The sequence below is a fragment of the Erigeron canadensis genome, chromosome 3, assembly GCF_010389155.1.
Source record: "Erigeron canadensis isolate Cc75 chromosome 3, C_canadensis_v1, whole genome shotgun sequence".
NCBI classification, from domain to species: domain Eukaryota; kingdom Viridiplantae; phylum Streptophyta; class Magnoliopsida; order Asterales; family Asteraceae; genus Erigeron; species Erigeron canadensis.
The window spans coordinates 26,782,580-26,802,653 of NC_057763.1; the positions used below are offsets into that span (position 1 = coordinate 26,782,580).

General features: G+C 34.6%; 3 protein-coding genes and 1 pseudogene across 3 annotated transcripts; 1 reads left to right on the forward strand and 3 right to left on the reverse strand.

Annotated features, from left to right (window-relative positions):
• Positions 1-491: 491 nt before the first annotated feature.
• LOC122590478 (disease resistance protein RUN1-like) lies at positions 492-7,501 on the reverse strand. Its single transcript, XM_043762681.1, has 6 exons — positions 7,145-7,501; positions 6,743-7,052; positions 5,547-5,928; positions 3,002-4,127; positions 2,605-2,922; positions 492-2,506 (listed from the first exon to the last, which is right to left on the reverse strand). The coding sequence occupies exons 1-5, from the start codon at positions 7,265-7,267 to the stop codon at positions 2,788-2,790; spliced, it is 2,076 nt and encodes a 691-aa protein (XP_043618616.1). The 5' UTR covers positions 7,268-7,501; the 3' UTR covers positions 492-2,506; positions 2,605-2,787.
• LOC122591795 (TMV resistance protein N-like) lies at positions 7,315-8,100 on the reverse strand. Its single transcript, XM_043764033.1, has one exon. The coding sequence runs from the start codon at positions 8,098-8,100 to the stop codon at positions 7,315-7,317; it is 786 nt and encodes a 261-aa protein (XP_043619968.1).
• Positions 8,101-8,463: 363 nt separating this feature from the next.
• On the reverse strand, positions 8,464-11,839 carry LOC122594334 (annotated as a pseudogene).
• A 2,964-nt stretch (positions 11,840-14,803) lies between these two features.
• On the forward strand, positions 14,804-19,305 carry LOC122593090 (embryogenesis-associated protein EMB8-like). Its single transcript, XM_043765441.1, has 15 exons — positions 14,804-15,112; positions 15,222-15,311; positions 15,400-15,461; positions 15,568-15,662; positions 15,814-15,903; positions 16,054-16,176; positions 16,258-16,335; positions 16,413-16,498; positions 16,610-16,658; positions 17,094-17,150; positions 17,251-17,381; positions 17,623-17,706; positions 18,085-18,151; positions 18,246-18,337; positions 19,041-19,305. Exons 1-14 carry the CDS (start codon positions 14,853-14,855, stop codon positions 18,306-18,308), a joined length of 1,335 nt encoding a protein of 444 aa, XP_043621376.1. The 5' UTR covers positions 14,804-14,852; the 3' UTR covers positions 18,309-18,337; positions 19,041-19,305.
• Positions 19,306-20,074: the final 769 nt, after the last annotated feature.

The following is a 20,074-nucleotide window of genomic DNA, read 5'->3' on the forward strand; positions in this document are numbered from 1 at the left end:
CCAAAACATAACCGGTTCGTTTTGCCCTGTCCAAACCGGTTCTTTCACCCATGAACTGATATAGTGATATCCATAGTTGTCGACTCGTAAATTTTGACTCGACTCAAAATCTTAATTTTTGACTCGTGACTCGAAATATGAGTCGACTCGTAAGAGTCTGGATATTTTATATATATTATATGTTATATATACATTGCAGGGACTAAAGCTAGACAATGTGAATGTTGAAAGAAAAGTTGCTGGAATCACCAAAGTTATGAAGTCAAGGGATTCATTTTGTAAATTGGTTACTTTTGGACACGTTTCCACCCATCAAACCAAGTAGTAAAAATAGATGCAGTATATAATTTTGAACTCCCAGCAACCACCCTATCTTCTTCTTTCGATGTGTCTGTATGGCGTGTCCAAATAAATCCCCAAAACAGAAGCTACTAACTTTAATTTTCCTGTCATCATCAACACAACTCCATTTAGTCAAACTTATCATTCTCTAGCAAGAAAGATTAATTCCATTAACTTTCTACACATTTACACGGATTATCCGAGCTTCAAACAACCTCAAAACCCAAGACCAGCAGCCCTCAAACATGATTTTCTTCATTTAACCAAACCCGGACGAGTTAACGAGTCGACTCGACTCGGTCCGAGTCACGCCGAAAAATGCAAGCTAGAGCACGAGTCAAGAGCTTTTACGAGTTATCCAACGAGTTGCAACGTTTTCACTACTTATTGACTCGACTCGTGACTCGTACGAGTTTAACAACTATGCCGATATCCCCAATTATATACATACAGACACAAAAATCCAAGTTTATTAATACGAGTATATAAATGATGCCATGTAACAGAAATGTACAAGCCATGAATGTTAATTAGGAAGATTCTCTAACCTAGCTTCTAGCTATTTCTTGACCTCAAGATTTTTCAATTGGGAAATGCTCTCTGGAAGATTCTTTAACCTATCAGCTGTCCCCCATGTGACGTCTAACAATTCCAAACTTTGTAAACGTCTAAATTCATCAGGCAGTTTCTCAAGCTTATCGCAATATGAGAGATCCAATCTTTTCAAACGAGTCATGTTACAGATGCAGTCAGGAATACTCCGTAAAGATTTACAACCCATTAGGAGTAACTCCTCTAAACACTCCAATCTATCCAGATCCTCGGGTAACTGCTCTAGGTTCCGACACCATCCAAGGTCAAGTAGATACGAAAACGACCCATAATGTTCATCCTTATAACTGTCGACGGATAGGACTCTAAGCCTTGGAAGCTCAACAGGCACATAGATTATTTGACAACTGGTCAGTGATAACACTTCCAGATTAGGGGTCAGCCCAAGGTTGAAGCTACGTAACTTATTGTTACCACCGAGGGAGAGCTCTCCGAGCATTGGACATTCAACAGGCATGACGAGTTCCTCCAAGTCTTTACAAAATTTAACTGATAACACTTCCAGATTAGGGGTCAGCCCAAGGTTGAAGCTACGTAACTTATTGATACAATAGAGGGAGAGTTTAGTCAGCATTCGACATTCAACAGGCATGACGAGTTCCTCCATGTCTTCACATTCTTCAACTGATAACACCTCCAAATTAGGGGCCATCCCAAGGTTGAAGCTACGTAACTTATTGATACAATAGAGGGAGAGTTTAGTCAGCATTCGACATTCAACAGGCATGACGAGTTCCTCCAAGTCTTTACATCTTTCAAGTCGCAACACTTCCAGATTAGGGGTCATCCCAAGGTTGAAGCTACGTAACTTATTGATACAATAGAGGGAGAGTTTAGTCAGCATTCGACAATATTCAACAGGCATTCGACATTCAACAGGCATGATGAGTTCCTCCAAGTCTTCACAATATTCAACTGATAACACCTCCAACTTAGGGGCCATCCCAAGGTTGAAGCTACGTAAGTTCTTGATATTTTCGAGGGACAGTTTAGTGAGCATTGGACATTCAACAGCAATGATGAGTTCCTCTAAGTCTTCACATTTTTTAACTGATAACACCACCAGATTAGGGGCCATCCCAAGGTTGAAGCTACGTAAGTTCTTGATATTGTTGAGGGAGAGTTCAGTGAGCATTCGACATTCAACAGGCATGACGAGTTCCTCCAAGTCTTTGCATTCTTCAACTGATAACACCTCCAGATTAGGGGTCAGCCCAAGGTTGAAGCTACGTAACTTTGCCTTGGAAAGGTAGAAGAACTTCAGACGTGATGGACACTTCCCATGCAATTGAAGTTCTCTTAAGGATTCGCATCCGCGCAGCTCCAGCTCGTCGAGATTCAGACATTCATTGGAAATGGTGAGTTTTTCTAAGGCTTTACATCTGTATAGGTCTAGCTTCTTGAGATGCGAACATTCATCAGAAATGTTGACTTCTACCAACTTTTCACATTTGCAAAGAATTAATTCTTCAAGATTTGGAAGCATCCCAACAGAGTCAAAGATTTCTATTTCAGAATAACCAAGGTCAAGGAGCCTGAGTTTGGGAAGAACCTATCACAAGAATATATAAAACAGAGATGAATATAAATAAAATAAAATATATGCAGCACCATACAGATCAAATTAAACAAATTAACGAGTACTCTTACCTTTTTTTTCCCCCTTTCCAGATTTGATGGATATTGCTCCGGCGCATTTCCATCACAACAAGGTTATCTCCTTGAAATGTATTAGGTAAATACCTATAAGGGTATTTAAGCCAATGTAGAACTTGTAAACTGTTTGGAAGATGGTATTTGGAAGTAAAATATTCATATACCCGCCTGCTATAATTAGATCGAGATGTTGCATAACTTGACCACCCTACGTGAAGAAAACAGTCCACTCATCTTTCTAAGACTATGCAAAACTTTAGCTGGAGGGAGTCTCAAATACGACAATTTTATACCTCTTATTACTTCGGTACCCTGTTATATAAAAAGTTTATCATAACAAATATAAACACATTACGTATATCCCGTATTACAAAATAAACATGAACCATACCATGTCTTTTTCTATTATATCTTCAATCTCATCATTAATCCATAGTAGCTTATGCTGCTGAGGCTCATCAGGATGCAGACTACGAACAATATGCATTCCCATTTCTTCTATATGATCATGCATGCCCAACCTCTTATAATCATCTTCATCATAATGACTATCATGCCGGAAAGTTATTAAGGATCTCTGCTCGAGAACACTCAAACCAATTTGAGCATGAAATCCTAAACTTTCGAGTATTCTGATTATATTTTTCTTCCTTTCGCCTTTCAATAGGCAAGCAACATGTAGGAATATGTCTTTCTGATGCTCCCGTAGAGCATCATAGCTTATTTTCAATATTTTCAAGGTATCATCCCAGGGAATTTCTTTCAGTTCTTTGATGGCATCTTCCCATACATCTGTAGACTGAGCACCAAGAGATGAACTTAAAGTTTTGATGGTTAAAGGAAGACCAGCAGCATATCTTACAACCTTTTCAGATAGCTCTTCATAACCCTGAGTTGGACTCTCTGTGCCAAAAGCATGCCTACTAAGGAGACGAATTGCATCCTCATCTGATAACGTACCGACATCATGAATGTTGTGACTCTCAACTCCATGGGCTACCAATACTTGTGTATCTCTTGATGTAATGATGATTCTACTTCCTGGCCTAAACCAACTTGGTTCTGCTAACGCCTCAAGTTGCTTTACATCATTCACATCATCTAGAACTACAAGAACTTTGATATTAGGCATCCTCCTTTTCATCATATTACGCCCTTCAACATCACTAGACACCCTAATTTTTGGATCGCCAAACACAGAAGTAAGGACCTGTTGTTGCATATCATGCAAACCCTTAGGATCTTTTGAGCGTTCTCGAACATTCTCAACAAAGCTTTTACCATCAAACTGATTGGCTATCCGATTAAAAACTACACTTGCCAAAGTTGTATTCCCCACACCACCCAGACCGGTGATTCCTAACATCCGAATGTCATCAAAGCCAACCTGTAAACTTAAAAGTAATTTCTCCACCCGAGTCGTCATGCCCACTAAGTTTTTATTAACACTGAAATTGGCGAGATATGGCTTTTGTGAAATGTTGTGAATAATTTTCTCGATGAATTGAACTTCATGCCTGTGTGTTGAAGAAGATTCAATAACCAGTTAAATTCAATTGTATGACCTATGTAAGCATACATAAGCATACATGAATTAGTAAACAAATCTCCGTAATAACATAGTGATGCATTGGATTTATACCACGGGTTATTTAGAAATTTTTCATGATCACTATAATTGTTTAACTGATACAGTTTAATCAAATATTTTAACATCATTGAAATATGAATTTGATTACTAAAAATTTTAATTAGATTTTATCAATTTTTGTCTTTGAATGTTTTGATTTTAATTAAAAATCAAGTTATAAGTGCAACCCATGTTCTTGATAAGTTTTTCATGATTAACCTAGTTTTCTTAAACAACACAATTATAAACTTCAGCTGTTGGGTACTTATTAGCGAATTATAAATTTTGTTCACAGTATAACATCTCAAAGATAAAACAAAATGTTATTCATATATAATCCGGATCACACACTTAGAGTATGAAGCACTAGTTGAACTTGATTTGTAAAGAGAGTGAAATGATTAAATGGGCCAAAATTGCCAAAAGGGTTGAACTTGGCCGAACTGGGTTGATCATGGTCAAACCTCATCAGACCTATCCAGACCGTCAGTTAACATACATTCGACTATGAGTCGAACAAGTCGACCAATGGTGGGCACTTTTGAACTCAACAACGTAAAGGGGAAGGGGAGAGGGGAAGAGAAAAAGTATGACTTTTTTATTCTCAACACATTGGTGGATATAAGAAACTTTCACCTTAGACAAGGGAAGTTAGTGGAGTGATGGATCATAACGGGTGATTGATTATAGAAGGTAACCCGTGATGGGGTGATTTGTCTGACGGGTTTCACACTTAGCTGCCCTAGTTCCGCAGTGTACAGATGGATCCGCCCTTAGCTATACGAGATACGCCATTCGAATTTACTTATTATTATTTTATTTTTCGGAATGGGTTTTATTTATTAAAAAAAAAAGAAATAAGAAAAAAAAAAAAAGAAGATGAGAGGTAAATAATGAAGATATTTTAAAAGATAAATGATTAATAGTGTAATCTAATCATTAATGTTAATTGAGGGAATAGTGTATGTGAAAATATTTAAAAGAGTGTTAGGTGAAGATACAACACTTCCAAAAATAAAGTGTTGTTTTTTTGTATAAGATAGTATAGATATATCTCTATCTCTATTTATAATATATCTATAATACTATTAATGAAAACAACATACATCTCTCAATCCTTAAAATAACTACATTACCCTCATTCATATCAAAAAATTTTACATTTATAACCATACATACCCTCACTTTCACCACCACCCGCCACCTCTATATCATGGTCACCCGCCATCATTAACTAGAAAGTAGAAACTAAGAATTGAAAAGGTGAAAGTATATATAGAACATGAGATAAGATAGAAGAGAATACCCGTCAGCAGTTTTGGTCAACTCCCATCCTTCCAGATTCGCTGCTTTTTCCATAGCTTCCCTCCATCTCCCAGCAGCCTCATTCTCTGAGTGTACCGAAAATGCCTCTCCAACCGGCCCCTTTTGTTCGCGGACTTCACTGGGTTTCACATCATAGAAGACCGGGTAAAAAGCTCGTTTTTCCTCCTCCTCCGGGTTCTGGCATATTTTTAGGATCTCCACAAGCTCGTTTAAGCACCAATAAGAATCTGCAAATTTCTTGGAGAAAATAACCATGTAAAACTTGGACTCTTTGATGGCTTTGGGGAGCTCCTCACTGATCTTTTCTCCAACCATGATGTCCTTGTCATCTTTGAAAGCAATAATGCCACTTCTCCGAAAAGCTTCGAAAAGATGATCAACAAAACCTGTACGTAAGTCTTTACCCCTGAAACTTATAAAAACGTCATACACGTAACTCTTGTCAACCGATGAAGTTGAAGGCGATGCCATTTTTATTTGTGTGAATAAAAAAGGATAGATAACCTCAATTCTCTTAAATAATCAGTATAATGGGAATTTTTTGTTTGGAGTGTGAATGGTTGTTTAGTACTCGTACTATACTGAGAGGCTGAACCAGGACCAACCAAAAAGAGAATAGGTAATTTCAGTTCAAAAATCTAGGATCAAATAATAATAAAAGCTATAAGACGACCGAGATGACTTTGAATAGTCTTTTTCATAACGCGTTATTATTACTACTCAATTATTATGTTTTTGGTCCCATTCAATTCAGACCTCTTTTCCAGGGAACCTACAAAGAAATTCTCATGTTAAAACACGTCAATGATCATCGTTAGGGTGTGTTTGGTCAGGGAAAAGACTTTTTTTTCCATTTTTGTTTTTTAAGAAAACATGTAAAACAGATTCGCTTTCAAATCATAGTTTTCCAAAAATGTTTTCAATGAAAGCAGAAAGCACCGTTTTCCACTTTTATATGGAAATTTAGAAACACTTTTTTAATTGTTTTCTACTTTTCATTTTCCATTTTCTAAAATTTGAAAGTCTCAAGTTGTTTTCCATTATTTAGTTTTGTACGCGTTTTTAAAACTATCATTTATTTTCTAGAGATGGAAAACCCCTTCAATTTTCTAGAAAATTGGGAATAGAAAACTAGAAAACATTTTCCACAACTAAACAAACTAACGAGTATTCTACCTTTTTTTCCTCCCCCTTTCCAGAGTTTATGGCTCTCGGGTATTTCCATCTCAACAAGGTTATCTCCTTGAAATGTTTTAGGTAAGTACCTAAAAGGATATCCTTTCCAATGTAGAAATTGTAAACTGTTTGGAAGGTGGTATTTGGAAGTAAAATATTCATATACCCGCCTGCTATAAGATCCAGATGTTTCAAATGGCCACCCGACGTAGAGAAAACATAGGTTCCTCATCTTTCTAAGACTTTGTGAAATTATAGCTGCATGGACACGCATATACGGCAGTTTTATACCTCTTATTGCTTCGGTACCCTATTATATAAAAAGAAAACTGACATGAAAAGTTTATCATAGCAATCATAAACATGGTATCTCCCATATAAAAAAATAAATTTGAACCTTACCATGTCTTCTTTTTCTATATGTTCAATTTCATCTTTAATCCATAGTAGCTTATGTCGCTCTGGCTCATCGGGATCCAACCTACGAACAGTATGCACTCCCATTTCTTCAATATGATCATGCATGTCCAACACCTTATCATCATCATCATAATGATCATCACCGAAAGTTATCAAGGATTTCTGCGAACACTTAAACCAATCTGAGCATGAGATCCTAAACTTTCTAGTATTCTGATTGCTTTCTTCTCCGTTTCACCTTTCAATAGGCAACAAACATGTAGGAATATCTCTTTCTGATCCTCCTCTAGAGCATCATAGCTTATTTTCAATATTTTTAAGGTATCACCCCATGGAATATCTTTTAGTCTTTTTATGCCATCTTCCCATACAACTGTGGAACGAGCATGTAGGGATGAACTTAAAGTTTTGATGGTTAAAGGAAGACCAGCAGCATAGCGCAAAACCTCTTTAGATAGCTCTTCATAACCTTGAGCTGGATTCTCTGCTTTAAAAGCATACCTACTAAGGAGACGAATTGCATCCTCATCTGATAACGTACTAACATCATGAATATTGTGAACTCCATGAGCTTCCAATACTTGCTTATCTCTTGATGTAATGATGATTCTACTTCCTGGCCCAAACCAACTTGGTTCTGCTAACGCCTCAAGTTGCTTTACATCATTCACATCATTTACAACTACAACTTTTATACTAGGCATCCTCCTTTTCATCATACTACGCCCCTCAAAATCACTTGGCACCTCAATGCTTTGATCCCCAAACACAGAAGTAAGGATCAGTTTTTGCATATCTTGGAAACCCCTGGAGTCTTGTGAGCATTCTCTAACATTCTGAACAAAACTTTTACCATCAAATTGATTGGCTATCTGATCAAAAACTACACTTGCAAGAGTCGTCTTCCCCACACCACCCAGACCCGTGATTCCTATCATCCGAACGTCATCAACACCAACTTGTGAACTCAATTCTAAAGTCTAGTATCAAATAATAATAATAGAAAAAAACTTTAAGACGACCAAGTTGAGTTTAAATAATCTTTTTTCATAACGCGTTATAATTACTATATTAGTATGTTTTTAGCCCCATTCAGACCTCTTTTCCATGGAATCTGCCATATGATACGACCTACAAATAATTCTTAAGTTAAAACATCACTACCAGTCAAAAATTACCTTAGGTAACAAAAATAATTACTAGTACCAATGATATTCGGTCAATATCGATTTGCTACTGGTATAAGCATACCAGGAGGACTCAATGTAATTAAAGTTTTCGCTTGACACACTGGTCATTGACAAAGGCTGCCCGTAGTTCCATGTTTTAGAGGCGATAAGGAGGGGCAAAATTCGGACTTTGCAGTTATATAGGCATTGTTTGGTGGTGTAAAACACCCTTTAATTTCATGAAAAATTTTCCAAAATAATACTAAAAAAACGATCGTATTGGAGTTCTAAGTTTTCTAATAAAATGAAAAACACCATTCTTCATTTTATAACATGAAATTGGAAAACAACATTTTGATGTTTTCCATTTTTCATATCCACAAAAGGGAATGCAATCTTCACAACACACCCCAAAAAGAATGAATGTCTTCCAAATCCTGCTCGAGGTTACTGTGATCTGTTCCCTGCACAACTTTATCGCCAAACATGCTTCATTAGATGTGTTTCTTCATAGTTCTCTACTCCACACTAAAACTCTGGAAGTTGTAAAACGGGCTGGTAAAGTAACAGGTTAGGATACAAAGGTTTTAGTTGGGGTCAAGATAGGTCAGGCATCCAAAATTAACAGTAGTAGTTAATTAATGCATTAAAAAATATATGTTGTACATCTTTCAACCTCTTTGACCCGTTTCATATTAAATACTTTCTGATTTACCTGTATGAACCATCAATCCAGGTGGATTATCCATCAATCCAGGATTCCAGCAATGTTGCCCTTACACATATCACCTACACTTCCAGGTCTATGTTTCACAGTCAGTAGTATCAACTCACATTTAGAGCTTCTTGTTAAGCTCCTTTGATAAAAGAACCCATGCGTTTGTTACTGCAACTAACTTGGAGTCCATATTTTCTCTTTACATTCATACTTTGGTTCATCAGATGCAGATTCCGATACCTCATTCCCATTAACAAATGTCTTTGACACAAGAGATCCTTTTTATAAGCTTCCCGTAAAACCACAGTTTGTGTCCTGATCTTGTTTGAAACATAAAAGATTCCCGGATGGTGCACCAACCCCTTTTTAAACCTCGGTCCAAATCCCAAATAATCCCCTAAAGCCAATAAGTTTTCCTTCTCTGTCTTCTTAGATACAAAAAGATGCAGCAACTCGTGTAATACAGCCACTGTCCACTTCTCGGCTTGATCACTGTTGGGTGACAAGAAGAATGCATCTTCATACGGTGATATATAAGGCAGATTCTGCCATTCGTGCACCCAAATTCTTACTTTCCTTTCTAAATCAAACCCTTTTGGTAAATTTATTGGAAACTTAATGGGCATTTGCCTTTTAACAGCATAACTTTCCTCCATTGTTTTTCTCTGCAACACTGAGGTTGCCAGATTATCTCTCCATGAGACCAATTCTAGACCGAACACTACAGAGCCCATTGAATTATTAGACCTCGTTGAATTATTATCCATATTACAAATCTGAAAATACTCAGGAAATTCGGGAAGAAGTGTGAGGATAAAATCATGAGGAAGGCCAAGATCAAAACGCATCAGATTAATAATATCTAAAGGAAGCTTTTTTGCTCGTGTGAGCATTAAAAGTTTTGTTAATCTCCCAGCCACATCTTTACGGTAACTGGAAGAGATCAAAATCTTTGATTCTTCATTGTGTACAGTTAGAGCTTGTGGAGTGAGTTTAACGTGAGGGTGGGAAAATGGTTTGGAGGGTTGGAAGATTTCAAATACAGAAGGGTACTTCTGGAAGAAATTTGTAGCGGTGATGGGGAGATCGAATATGATTTTGTAAAAGGACGCATAGAAAGAGGGATGGCTTTAGAGGGTTGGGAGATGATTAGGTTCTTGAGAGAAAGTAATTGTTTGAGGTTTTTCTCCTTTTCAACAGCAAAGTCAAGGTGGGCATCTCGGACCCATTTAACTCTGGCATCGACAAAGGTACGAACAGGTTGCAGGTAAAAATGATGGTAAAGGTGGTTGTTTTGGATGACAAATCGATTAAGAAGTGTCATTGGGACTACATTTACCAGAATCTGCCAACAAGTTCAATGACTTATATGAAATCTTCAAGACTACATGATCTACCTTCAAAATTCAAGGATTTTTCTGCAAATGTTAAGACATCCTTGTATAGTTAGCATGCTAATACATAAAAAATAAAAAAATAAAAAATAAATAAATAAAAAAATAAAAAGAAAAAGAAATCTGAACAAAGTTAAGCTAAAATGAAAGCCACACGGCAGAATTGTTTGGAAAAAGGTGAGATACATATTAAATGTAAACATAAAATTAACAACTATAAAAAACCTACACTATTGGATACCAGAAACCAACAGACATAAAAGAAATCTTATTATAGGCACACAAGCAGTAACCATGCTACAATAAGCCCGTAAGACTTAGTTCCATGAATTCTAATTAATTGAAGGTGAAAACGAGAAACAATGACAAGCCAGTGAATCATAGATTTGAGTCTGAAAGTGGGGGCAAAGGGAAGAATAGCAAATAAGATCCGAGACAGTTTCAGGGTTAAACAAAAAAAACAAAGATTACTATTAGAGGTTACAATATAGAATGGCTGGGTCATATTCGTCGATTGCTTAATATGTCAACCTTGAAAAACAGGTCAAAATAGGTCACGTGTCACATGATTCGGGTCAACCCATACAGCCAAACACCAGTTCTTCATCGGGTTTTTATTTAAACCAAAAAGGTAACAGTGAATAGAGTATGATGTATATATGAGTTACATAACTAAGAAAAACTCAATGCAGATACTTACAAATATTCATGACTCAAATAAACATATAGTTTAAATGCTAAAATCAGGACCTACATAACTTTGGAAGACCGCATCCAGCATTAGTAATGCCTACGTTTCAAAGAGCCAACTTTCTGAGCATACTCTTACTAAAAAAGAAACAGCTTTTTGAAATCTCAAAATATCCCATTACAAGCAAGCTTATGCTTAAAATAACACAAACGAACGAACATAAACACAAATTTATCAAAGGCTATAACGGCTCTTTAAGTTAACATGAACAAGTCTCTTTCTTATTCGTTTACAGCCCAAAATCTGTCTACATAAAGGAAGATTTCAACCAATCTGTTAAGCAATATGTATGCATCCAAACTATAATCCAAATCCTATATCCAATCAGGGTAATGCTACAACATTGGGTCTTATCCAAATAAATAAATAGGCTTCACATACATTTCATCAAACAGTTGGTGGGCATACAAACGCACACACACAAAATTATAATAAAATGGAAAAGATTTGAATTGAAAGCATAAAAGTTTAATACTTTGATAGTTTCCCACTGAAAGAATCAAAAACCCATTTCAAATAAAGTAGCAAACATCATTCTGGAGTTGTGTTATGAACAAATATTATTGAATTTACAATATTTACCTTTAAGGATACGTTCTCAAGATAATATGGGAAATCTTTAATCTTCTCTTATATCTGTATATCTATATGGCTATATCTATATAGATAGATTATAGCGGTGGAGCTCAAACACCTCAGGTTGTATAGAGTGAAGCACACAAGAATTTAACAAAATTAAATTAGAGTTTTGTTAAGGCCTGTCAATATTGGTTAATTTGATGCATTAAAATTTGTACTTTGTGTTGTGAAAATTCAGGGAGCGTTTAAGTATTACTTTTTATGCATGTAATAAGTTGTTAATGACAACCTCTAGAGCTGTCATTATCATTTTCCATTAAATTAATACTGGTTGTGGTCGTCTGAGGCTCTGGTGGTTAGTTGGGAAAATAACGTGTGATTAAAAATTTTAATTTATCATCTATGATATATAGAATTTATTTAAAATTATATGCTTAACTATAAGTTTACTTTATCACAAATTGTTTATACATTTTTTTTTGTCCCTTCTTTCTTTGTTAGGCACATTTAAGAGAGTTTTTTTAACATATCAAATATTTTTTTTAATGTATATGATTTCAACCAATTTTATTTGAAGTCTGAAAAAAAAAAACAAACCAACAAAATCCTAATGTTCTTTTGAAAATCGCCACATATTTTATCTCCATTTATATTATTTAATATCCGTTTCAAGATTCACATATATACAATATAAATAATTTAAGTTTAATATAAACTAATTTAGTTGCGGTAAAGTATGTTCTCATTATGAAATATTCCGAAAACAAGATCTCAAAATAAAAGTTTTTGAATAGTTCGTACACAAACAATATAATTCAACGAAAGACCGGTAGACACCTTCAAGCTTATGAACTGAAATCACATGAAACTCTTTTGACCATCTTGCTTGAATTCGAACTCCCTCTAATCAGGTGGTTGAATTCGGACACCACCGACACAAAAGAAAAGATATATTTGTTGAAACTAATTTGAGTTTAACTAAAAATATAAATAATTAGACCTAAAACAATTTTGAGATTTGTTTATTTAAGAATGTTGATTTTGGCTCACTTAATGGAGAAATACATTTGTGTCTTTTTTCTTTTTATCGTCAAAGATTTTATTATGAATGTGATGATTAAACAAAAAGCCTTAAAGGAATTTATATAAGGAGGGTCTCTTAATCAAATTAAGAAATCAAAATCCCTATTAATAGCCGTATAGAATTTTCGACCCCCTTCTCTTTAATCAATTTGGAACCCTTCCCGTATGAAGAAAAAATGTTTGTTAACGAAAGTTAATGTTAAGTAAGGGAAAATATATTTATATAAAATGAGGAAAATAAATTAAAAATATAGAATCAGTTATTTTTTATTTGTTATTTAAAAACTCAATATTATGAATAACAATCATAATTGAAATATTCAAAATTCAACTAAATATTTCTCATTTATCTTACCATTTCAACCCATTTTAATTTCATTCTATATAAATATAACAAATATATCCGTGTATCATGTCCACCTAATGTTGTTTTGTCTATTTATTTGAATGAGTTATCTTCACTTTCTTCTTGTTTTCTTCTTCTTCTTCTTCTTCTTCAAGCTTAAATTAATTGGGTTTCTGCGCATAGTTTTACCCCAATATCACTTACCAGACACTTCAGTTGCGATGTCAGGTTTGTCGGATTTGTTGGTTTTGGACCGACCAGAGAACCAAAAATTCATTAAAAGTTGAATCGAAGCTTGACCCGTTAAGCTCTCAGGCAGGTCAGTTAGGGTCGGGTTTGGGCAGGCCTGGACCGGATCACGGGTTTTCGGGTCATTTGCTTATGCCTATGACAAAACATGGTATGGAAAGTAAGATGTAGACAGTCTTGTATCTACCAAAAAGTAAAGAGACTGTTTCCATAAGAACCTCCAGCATAACGGGGAAAAAACTTAATAGAAAATGATCTGAGTATTACATGACTATACTAAAAAAAAATTAGAGTAACAAAAACATACAACATGACATACTTTCCAACATACTCGTATCTAACAACTAACATATTGTAACTCATAACAAATTAAACAATAATATAGAAAGGGAAATGATTAATCCTGCTAACAAAATAGCCTAAAAATTCTCTTAATTATTGGATGATGACATGCTGAAAAATCAGGAGACAAGATTAGAAAAGAGAATTAGTGGATATCACATGTCAACTTCTTAGAGTGTTAGGAGGATTTTTAGGCTATTTTGTTAGTAGGATTAGTCATTTTCCATATCTATACTTCTATATCTATACTTCTATATAAAAATTATAACACTTATGTTGAAAGTTTACAAAAATGGGATATGCAAATTGACCAAAATACCTTTAATGAATTAAATCACCATCAACCCTTAATATTAAATTACACCATTAGTTCATTATATTTTTTTATATATCTACTAACCCATTTAAATCAAATACCTTTACCTACACCAATAGATGTCGCCACCACCATCATCGTCGGCTCGCCCCACATTGCGCGAGTACCATGCTCGTAAAAATAATAAACATAAAGCCAATCATTGAACACTCCAACAATAATTAGGAGTGACGGTGTATAAAAACTTTCCCGCCCTCCCTTAATATGAAAACTATACTGTATAATATAACGAAATAACGAATGTCCAGCCCTTAAAAGAAAACAAAATAATAAATGAATGCCTATATGATTCACCTTTTATCTTATTAAGGCCCAGGTGACCCAATTTCGGTCCATTTTGCCGGCTCTATTTGATTTATTCTAATGTAAAACACTTTTTAATTCATGTCTCCAATTATACATATGTTGCCAAAATCACATGTGCAAAGCAGTTACATTTTAAATGATATATAGATTGGTGTTATTATTATATTATGCACTATATATAAAGTAAAAGAAAAGAAATGGAATATATATATTGCCATATCACCATATATAGTCAACACAAGTCAATAAGTACGGGCAACTTTTCCCCACAAGTCCTTTTATATATACTGTACAATTTAGTTGACATGAACATCAACACACACTCACTGATCATTGTGCTCCCGCAACGATACGTTTGCTAACAAACGTAGCGGAAAATGGAGACAATGAAGACCAGCAGCCGGCCCGAGAGTTCAGCTTATCAGCTGTTGTTCAAAGGCCTAACACTTATTCCCATCACTAGCTACATGTTAATAGCATTTGTAGTTTTTATGATATTTTTGTATAATCTATTTGAAGTGCATATTATAGATGACATGTTTAGTGGTTTTAGAGGTAATTATGTGTCTCTTACATTTGATTCATCTTCGGATTTATATCGAGAAGTTGTATCCAAATGCCACCTCCTGCATGGAAGGTTAGTTAACTCTTGTTTTTACCTATTTAGTATACGTCGTTTAATTTGAGGCCCTGTATGATTATGCGCGTCTTGGGTAAACCTGACCCGTTTCTTGTTTCTGGTGCAGATACTTTTCGACTTTATGGCTTTCTAGTCCACACCTTCAGACAGTATTATTGAATCATTTGGCAAACACTCCTAAAATCATCTACAAAAGGTAAATTATTTTGATATTACAGAAACAATTAGACGTTGGGTCACGTTGTATATAGTTAACTTACTATTTACTGTATTTCTATGGGTAGAGAGCTATTTCATTGTTCAGATGGTGGAACGGTAGCTTTGGACTGGCTGATGAACTTTGATGGTAATGGGCCTTATATGTGACTAATGTAGTATTATAAGTACATTTTCATGTGCCTACTAGAAAGAACTAGTATTTGAATGATTAACTTTGTCTCATTTTGATTTAGACACAAGATACCAAGTTAATGGAAGTAAACCAGTTTCTAAGGTGGTTCCCGTCGTTATAGTAGTTCCTGGTTTAACGGGCCATTCTGAGTCTCCGGTGAGTTTTTTGCATATCAAATATTTATAACATAAGTTTCTTCATTTTCAATTACATAGCAAAGTCTGACTTTGTAACTTCCTAAGAAAACTGATAGCTTGATAATTGTTTTACATGTTTTCTTCACTAAAATGAGTAATGTATATGCCAGTATATAAAACACATTGCATACAAGATGGCTAAAAATGGATGGAATGTTGTTATAAGCAATCATCGGGGACTTGGAGGCGTACCACTCACTGTAAGTATATAGTATTCCCTCTGTCCCAAAAGAATCTCGATGTATCCTTACAGCTCCATATATTTGGTATATAGCAGGTAAAAACTATGTTGATAAAAGTAGTTTTTTATTTCAACACTTTTTTAGGAGTTATTCTATTTGTTTGCACAGGCTGATCGCGTCTATACTGCCGGATGGACAGATGATTTACGTGAAGTTGTAAGTCACCTTCGCCGTAGCCAACCTGATACTCCTCTTTTTGCTATTGGAACTAGCATCGGTGCCAATATTCTGGTAAAATGTTAAATGTGCATGTGAGTATTTTGTTTTCATCATTCACCCAATATTTAATGGTTATGATGATTGATCTTGCAGGTTAAGTATCTCGGAGAGGATGGGGTTGATGTCCCATTTGTTGGGGCTGCAGCCATAAGTAACCCGTGGGACCTTTTGGTTAGTATCTTATGACTTTCCAAGCTAGTTAAACGTTAGGGAATTACTTATATTGTTACTTATGATCCGTTTTGCAGATGGGTGACAGATTCATGGCGAGAAGGGTTGTGCAAAGATTTTATAATAGAGTTTTAGCAAATGATTGTAGAAATGTTGCCAAACTGTACGTCTCCACTCTCCATATCTTTCGTTTGGAATGTTTACAAAATCCTATAGTATATATCTTGTGTTCAACATGGTAGTTGATTTCAATATTTGTTATGCATTTTTGTAGGCACCCGGATGTCTATGCTCGTATTGGAGATTGGGAAGGCATTGAAAAGGTTGTTCACTTATTTAAAATGCTTCAGGTGAAAAAATGGACAAAATGGGTAATGGGTCCAATCGGAGTCAAATTAGGCAAATCATTGCAAGACTCGTACGTCTTGGTTTGACTAAAACGACACTTATTCTCTCAAGTCTTTCAAAAAGAGACTTAGCATTGGATAGGGACATTGGGTTGAAAAAAAAAAGTCTACTTTAACTTTTATGTAAAAAATTTTAAGGCTTTAACAGTACACTTTTGGTGACTTTCGAGCCATTTGACCCATTTTTTCTAAGTTTATTTTTTAAATTATTTACATATTAGAGATAAAATGTAACTCGAATCTACTTACTCATAAGTAAATGTATTCTAATCGATCAATAAAATTAGTTATCTCAAACATCTAATGTGATTCGCAATTCTGCATTAATTAATCCAATACGTCTCCTTACAGGCACGTTCTATTGGAGACTTCAATAATGCTACTGCTCGAATTGCTGGAAATTTTGATGTATGGTCTTTCAGTAATCTATTTAGTCATCTTAACAACATACCTTACTTATTCACTCTTTACGTTCTCATTAATCAATGATGATGTGTCATATATCCAGACCCTTGATGCTTTTCATAGATGGGCTAGCAGTGTCCGTCTGGTGATGAATGTAAAGGTGCCACTTCTCTGTATCAACGCCATAGATGACCCTGTCTGCACGGAAGAAGCCATTCCGTTTGATGAGTGTCGGTATGAACACTTAAAACGCTTGTTTTTGTTGCTATGTACATTACCTTATATCATAGACCTACATTAATTTTTGCTCGCCAGTATGCATCTTGCTAGAACTTTCTTGCTACATTATTAATTAGTATTGCTAATAGAAAAGACCACTTAACATGCCTACATTTTGTATTTTGTACTATCATTATATTTTAGGAGATTACATGATACTAATGAATGACTTGATGTAATATGTTTTAAATGACAGCAAGAACAAAAATATTGTTCTCGCGACCACACAACATGGAGGACACCTAGGATTTTTCGAAGGGATGTCTGGGAAGAACTTATGGTAAAAATTTCTCATCTGCTATTCTTAAAAATTTCTCACAAAGTGTATTTTTCTATAAAAAGTTTCATTTTTTGTTGGTGCTACAGATCCTCAGATACCCGTTCTTTAGTTAATGAGTCCTTTACCATTAACTTGTTTACCATTTCAAACCAAAACATTAATTCTCAATACTTTGATTCATTTTATTAGATATTAAAAAAAAAATTAGTACTATCAATTTGTTTACCATTTTAAACCAAAACATTAATTCTCAATACTTTGATTCATTTTATTAGATACTAAAAAAAATTAGCACTATTAACTCTGGTTCCGCCCCTGTACTATGGGACAAAAGGAGTATAATGTTTTTTCTAAGACAACATTAATATGTTAACATAGGTGGGCGAGGGTCGTTGAAGAGTACTTTTCTGTTCTACATTCAAGCTCATTCATCAACAAAAACAAGGTACAAAGCCTCAACTTGTCTGTCACTTGCATCCATTTGATGGAGAACTGCTAAGTAAAGGCCAGATATAACAATATTTATCCGTTGGTAACAGATGCAACAAAATTTCGAAGTATTGCCTGCTGAGACTGTAAAATCCATGGATTTACATCCATGAGACCAACAAGAAATCAATCAATCTAGCTGGTATGCTCAATTGGGGTATATTGTATTTCTTTTTATATAATTTTTTTACCGTATTAACTATCATGTCTTATATTAAAGTTATTAAAGTGTCACCCTTGATGCCTAGAGAATGATAGAATCAATCACATTAATTATGATAATAGATGTTTTGACTCAATTGACACTTCATATAGAGCGGGGAATGAAGTTTAACTAATGACTTATTAATTTTATTAGAAAACTAATAATATTTCTGCTCAATTTTACTCGAACCATTTAACATATTTTTGTTTATTTTGGCATAATGTAGAGGTTTATTTTAGCTTCATTAAGATTCCTCTAATATCAAAGTTCATAAAGTAAATTATCTTTTTTTTGTCTCTTAAATTGATACGTTTTTTACTTTTGATTCCTTAAGTAAAAAAAATATCAATTTTTAACTCAAACTTTGCAAAATTTGCAATTGATTGCCAAACGGTGTTAACTTTCAGCCGTTAACATCCTCACCTGCAAAACACATGAGGGTAGTAATGTCTTTTTCCCTTTACATTTAAGAGACTGAAAGTGAAAAATGTGACATGTCATGGACGAAAATTGCAATTTATGAGCCACAAATTCTTATTGATAACGTATTATATTTGCTTTCTTTTAGACCTAAATTTTAGACACATTAATCATTTTTCTTCTATGAAATAGGCTCACACATCAATTTCTTTTAATCCAGGTCAAACCAAGAAAGAAGCAGCAATTTCAAGAGCCATGAAAGCTAGGAAGAAGGGGAGACAAATAATAATTCCGAAATGAAAGTTGTGAGTTTGTATTCATTTTAACATGTTGTAATAAGGAGACTAGTGAATATGAATTGTGGTCTTGTTAGTTTGATCACACCTTGTTATTGCGTTGGTAGCTTAGTGGTAAAAGATATATCTTTAGTCCCTTATATAGTAAAAGACTTATTTTTATTTTTAGAAAATTCTGTCTTTGAATTACTAAAATTGCCCTTGAATTTTATGCTTTTAATGAATTAATTTATACTTCAACCTTTATATTCTAAAATATTTTTACTATCACCTTTACATCAACCTACAGTCCTACACCAATTGACATCACCACCACCACCACCAATAATATCATCACTGACACCACGAGACCCTCGTCCCCGCTAGCGCCACCGCATTGCGCGGATACTATGCTCGTACTATAAAAATAGTAAAAATAGTTGTGTGATATTCAAATCCCAATTCATATAGTTCTAACTATGTATAGTATTACACTTTATAAACCTCGAACCAATGGATGACCGACCAAATAAAGAGTTATTTTTAAAGTTTTTTTTTTTTCTTTGAACAACCGGGTTAATATTTATTAATTAGAATTCAAGACACCAAGTGATTATATAATTTATAAAAAATTCATATTCCAGATACCCAAAAATCTATATTTTCTTTTTTCATTCTAAATTGGGTTGGGTCATTTTTGGTAATAATTAAATTTGTGTCTAAATCATTAGATTGGTATATGGTGGAGTCTAAGACTGAGAGATCTTAGGTTCAAATCCTGGTGTGAGCAAAATGTTCTCAGGAATTGAGACATGGGTTTTCCCAGTACAGATTTCCTCTGGAAATTAAAGTTGGGTATATGAAAAAGCATGCCGCTAAGACCAAATTTTCTGTTAAAAAAAAAAAATCGTCAAGTTGATAACATATTAAAATACTGAATACTGTGTTAGTTTAAGGCCAACTACCTAAAGCTTGTCAT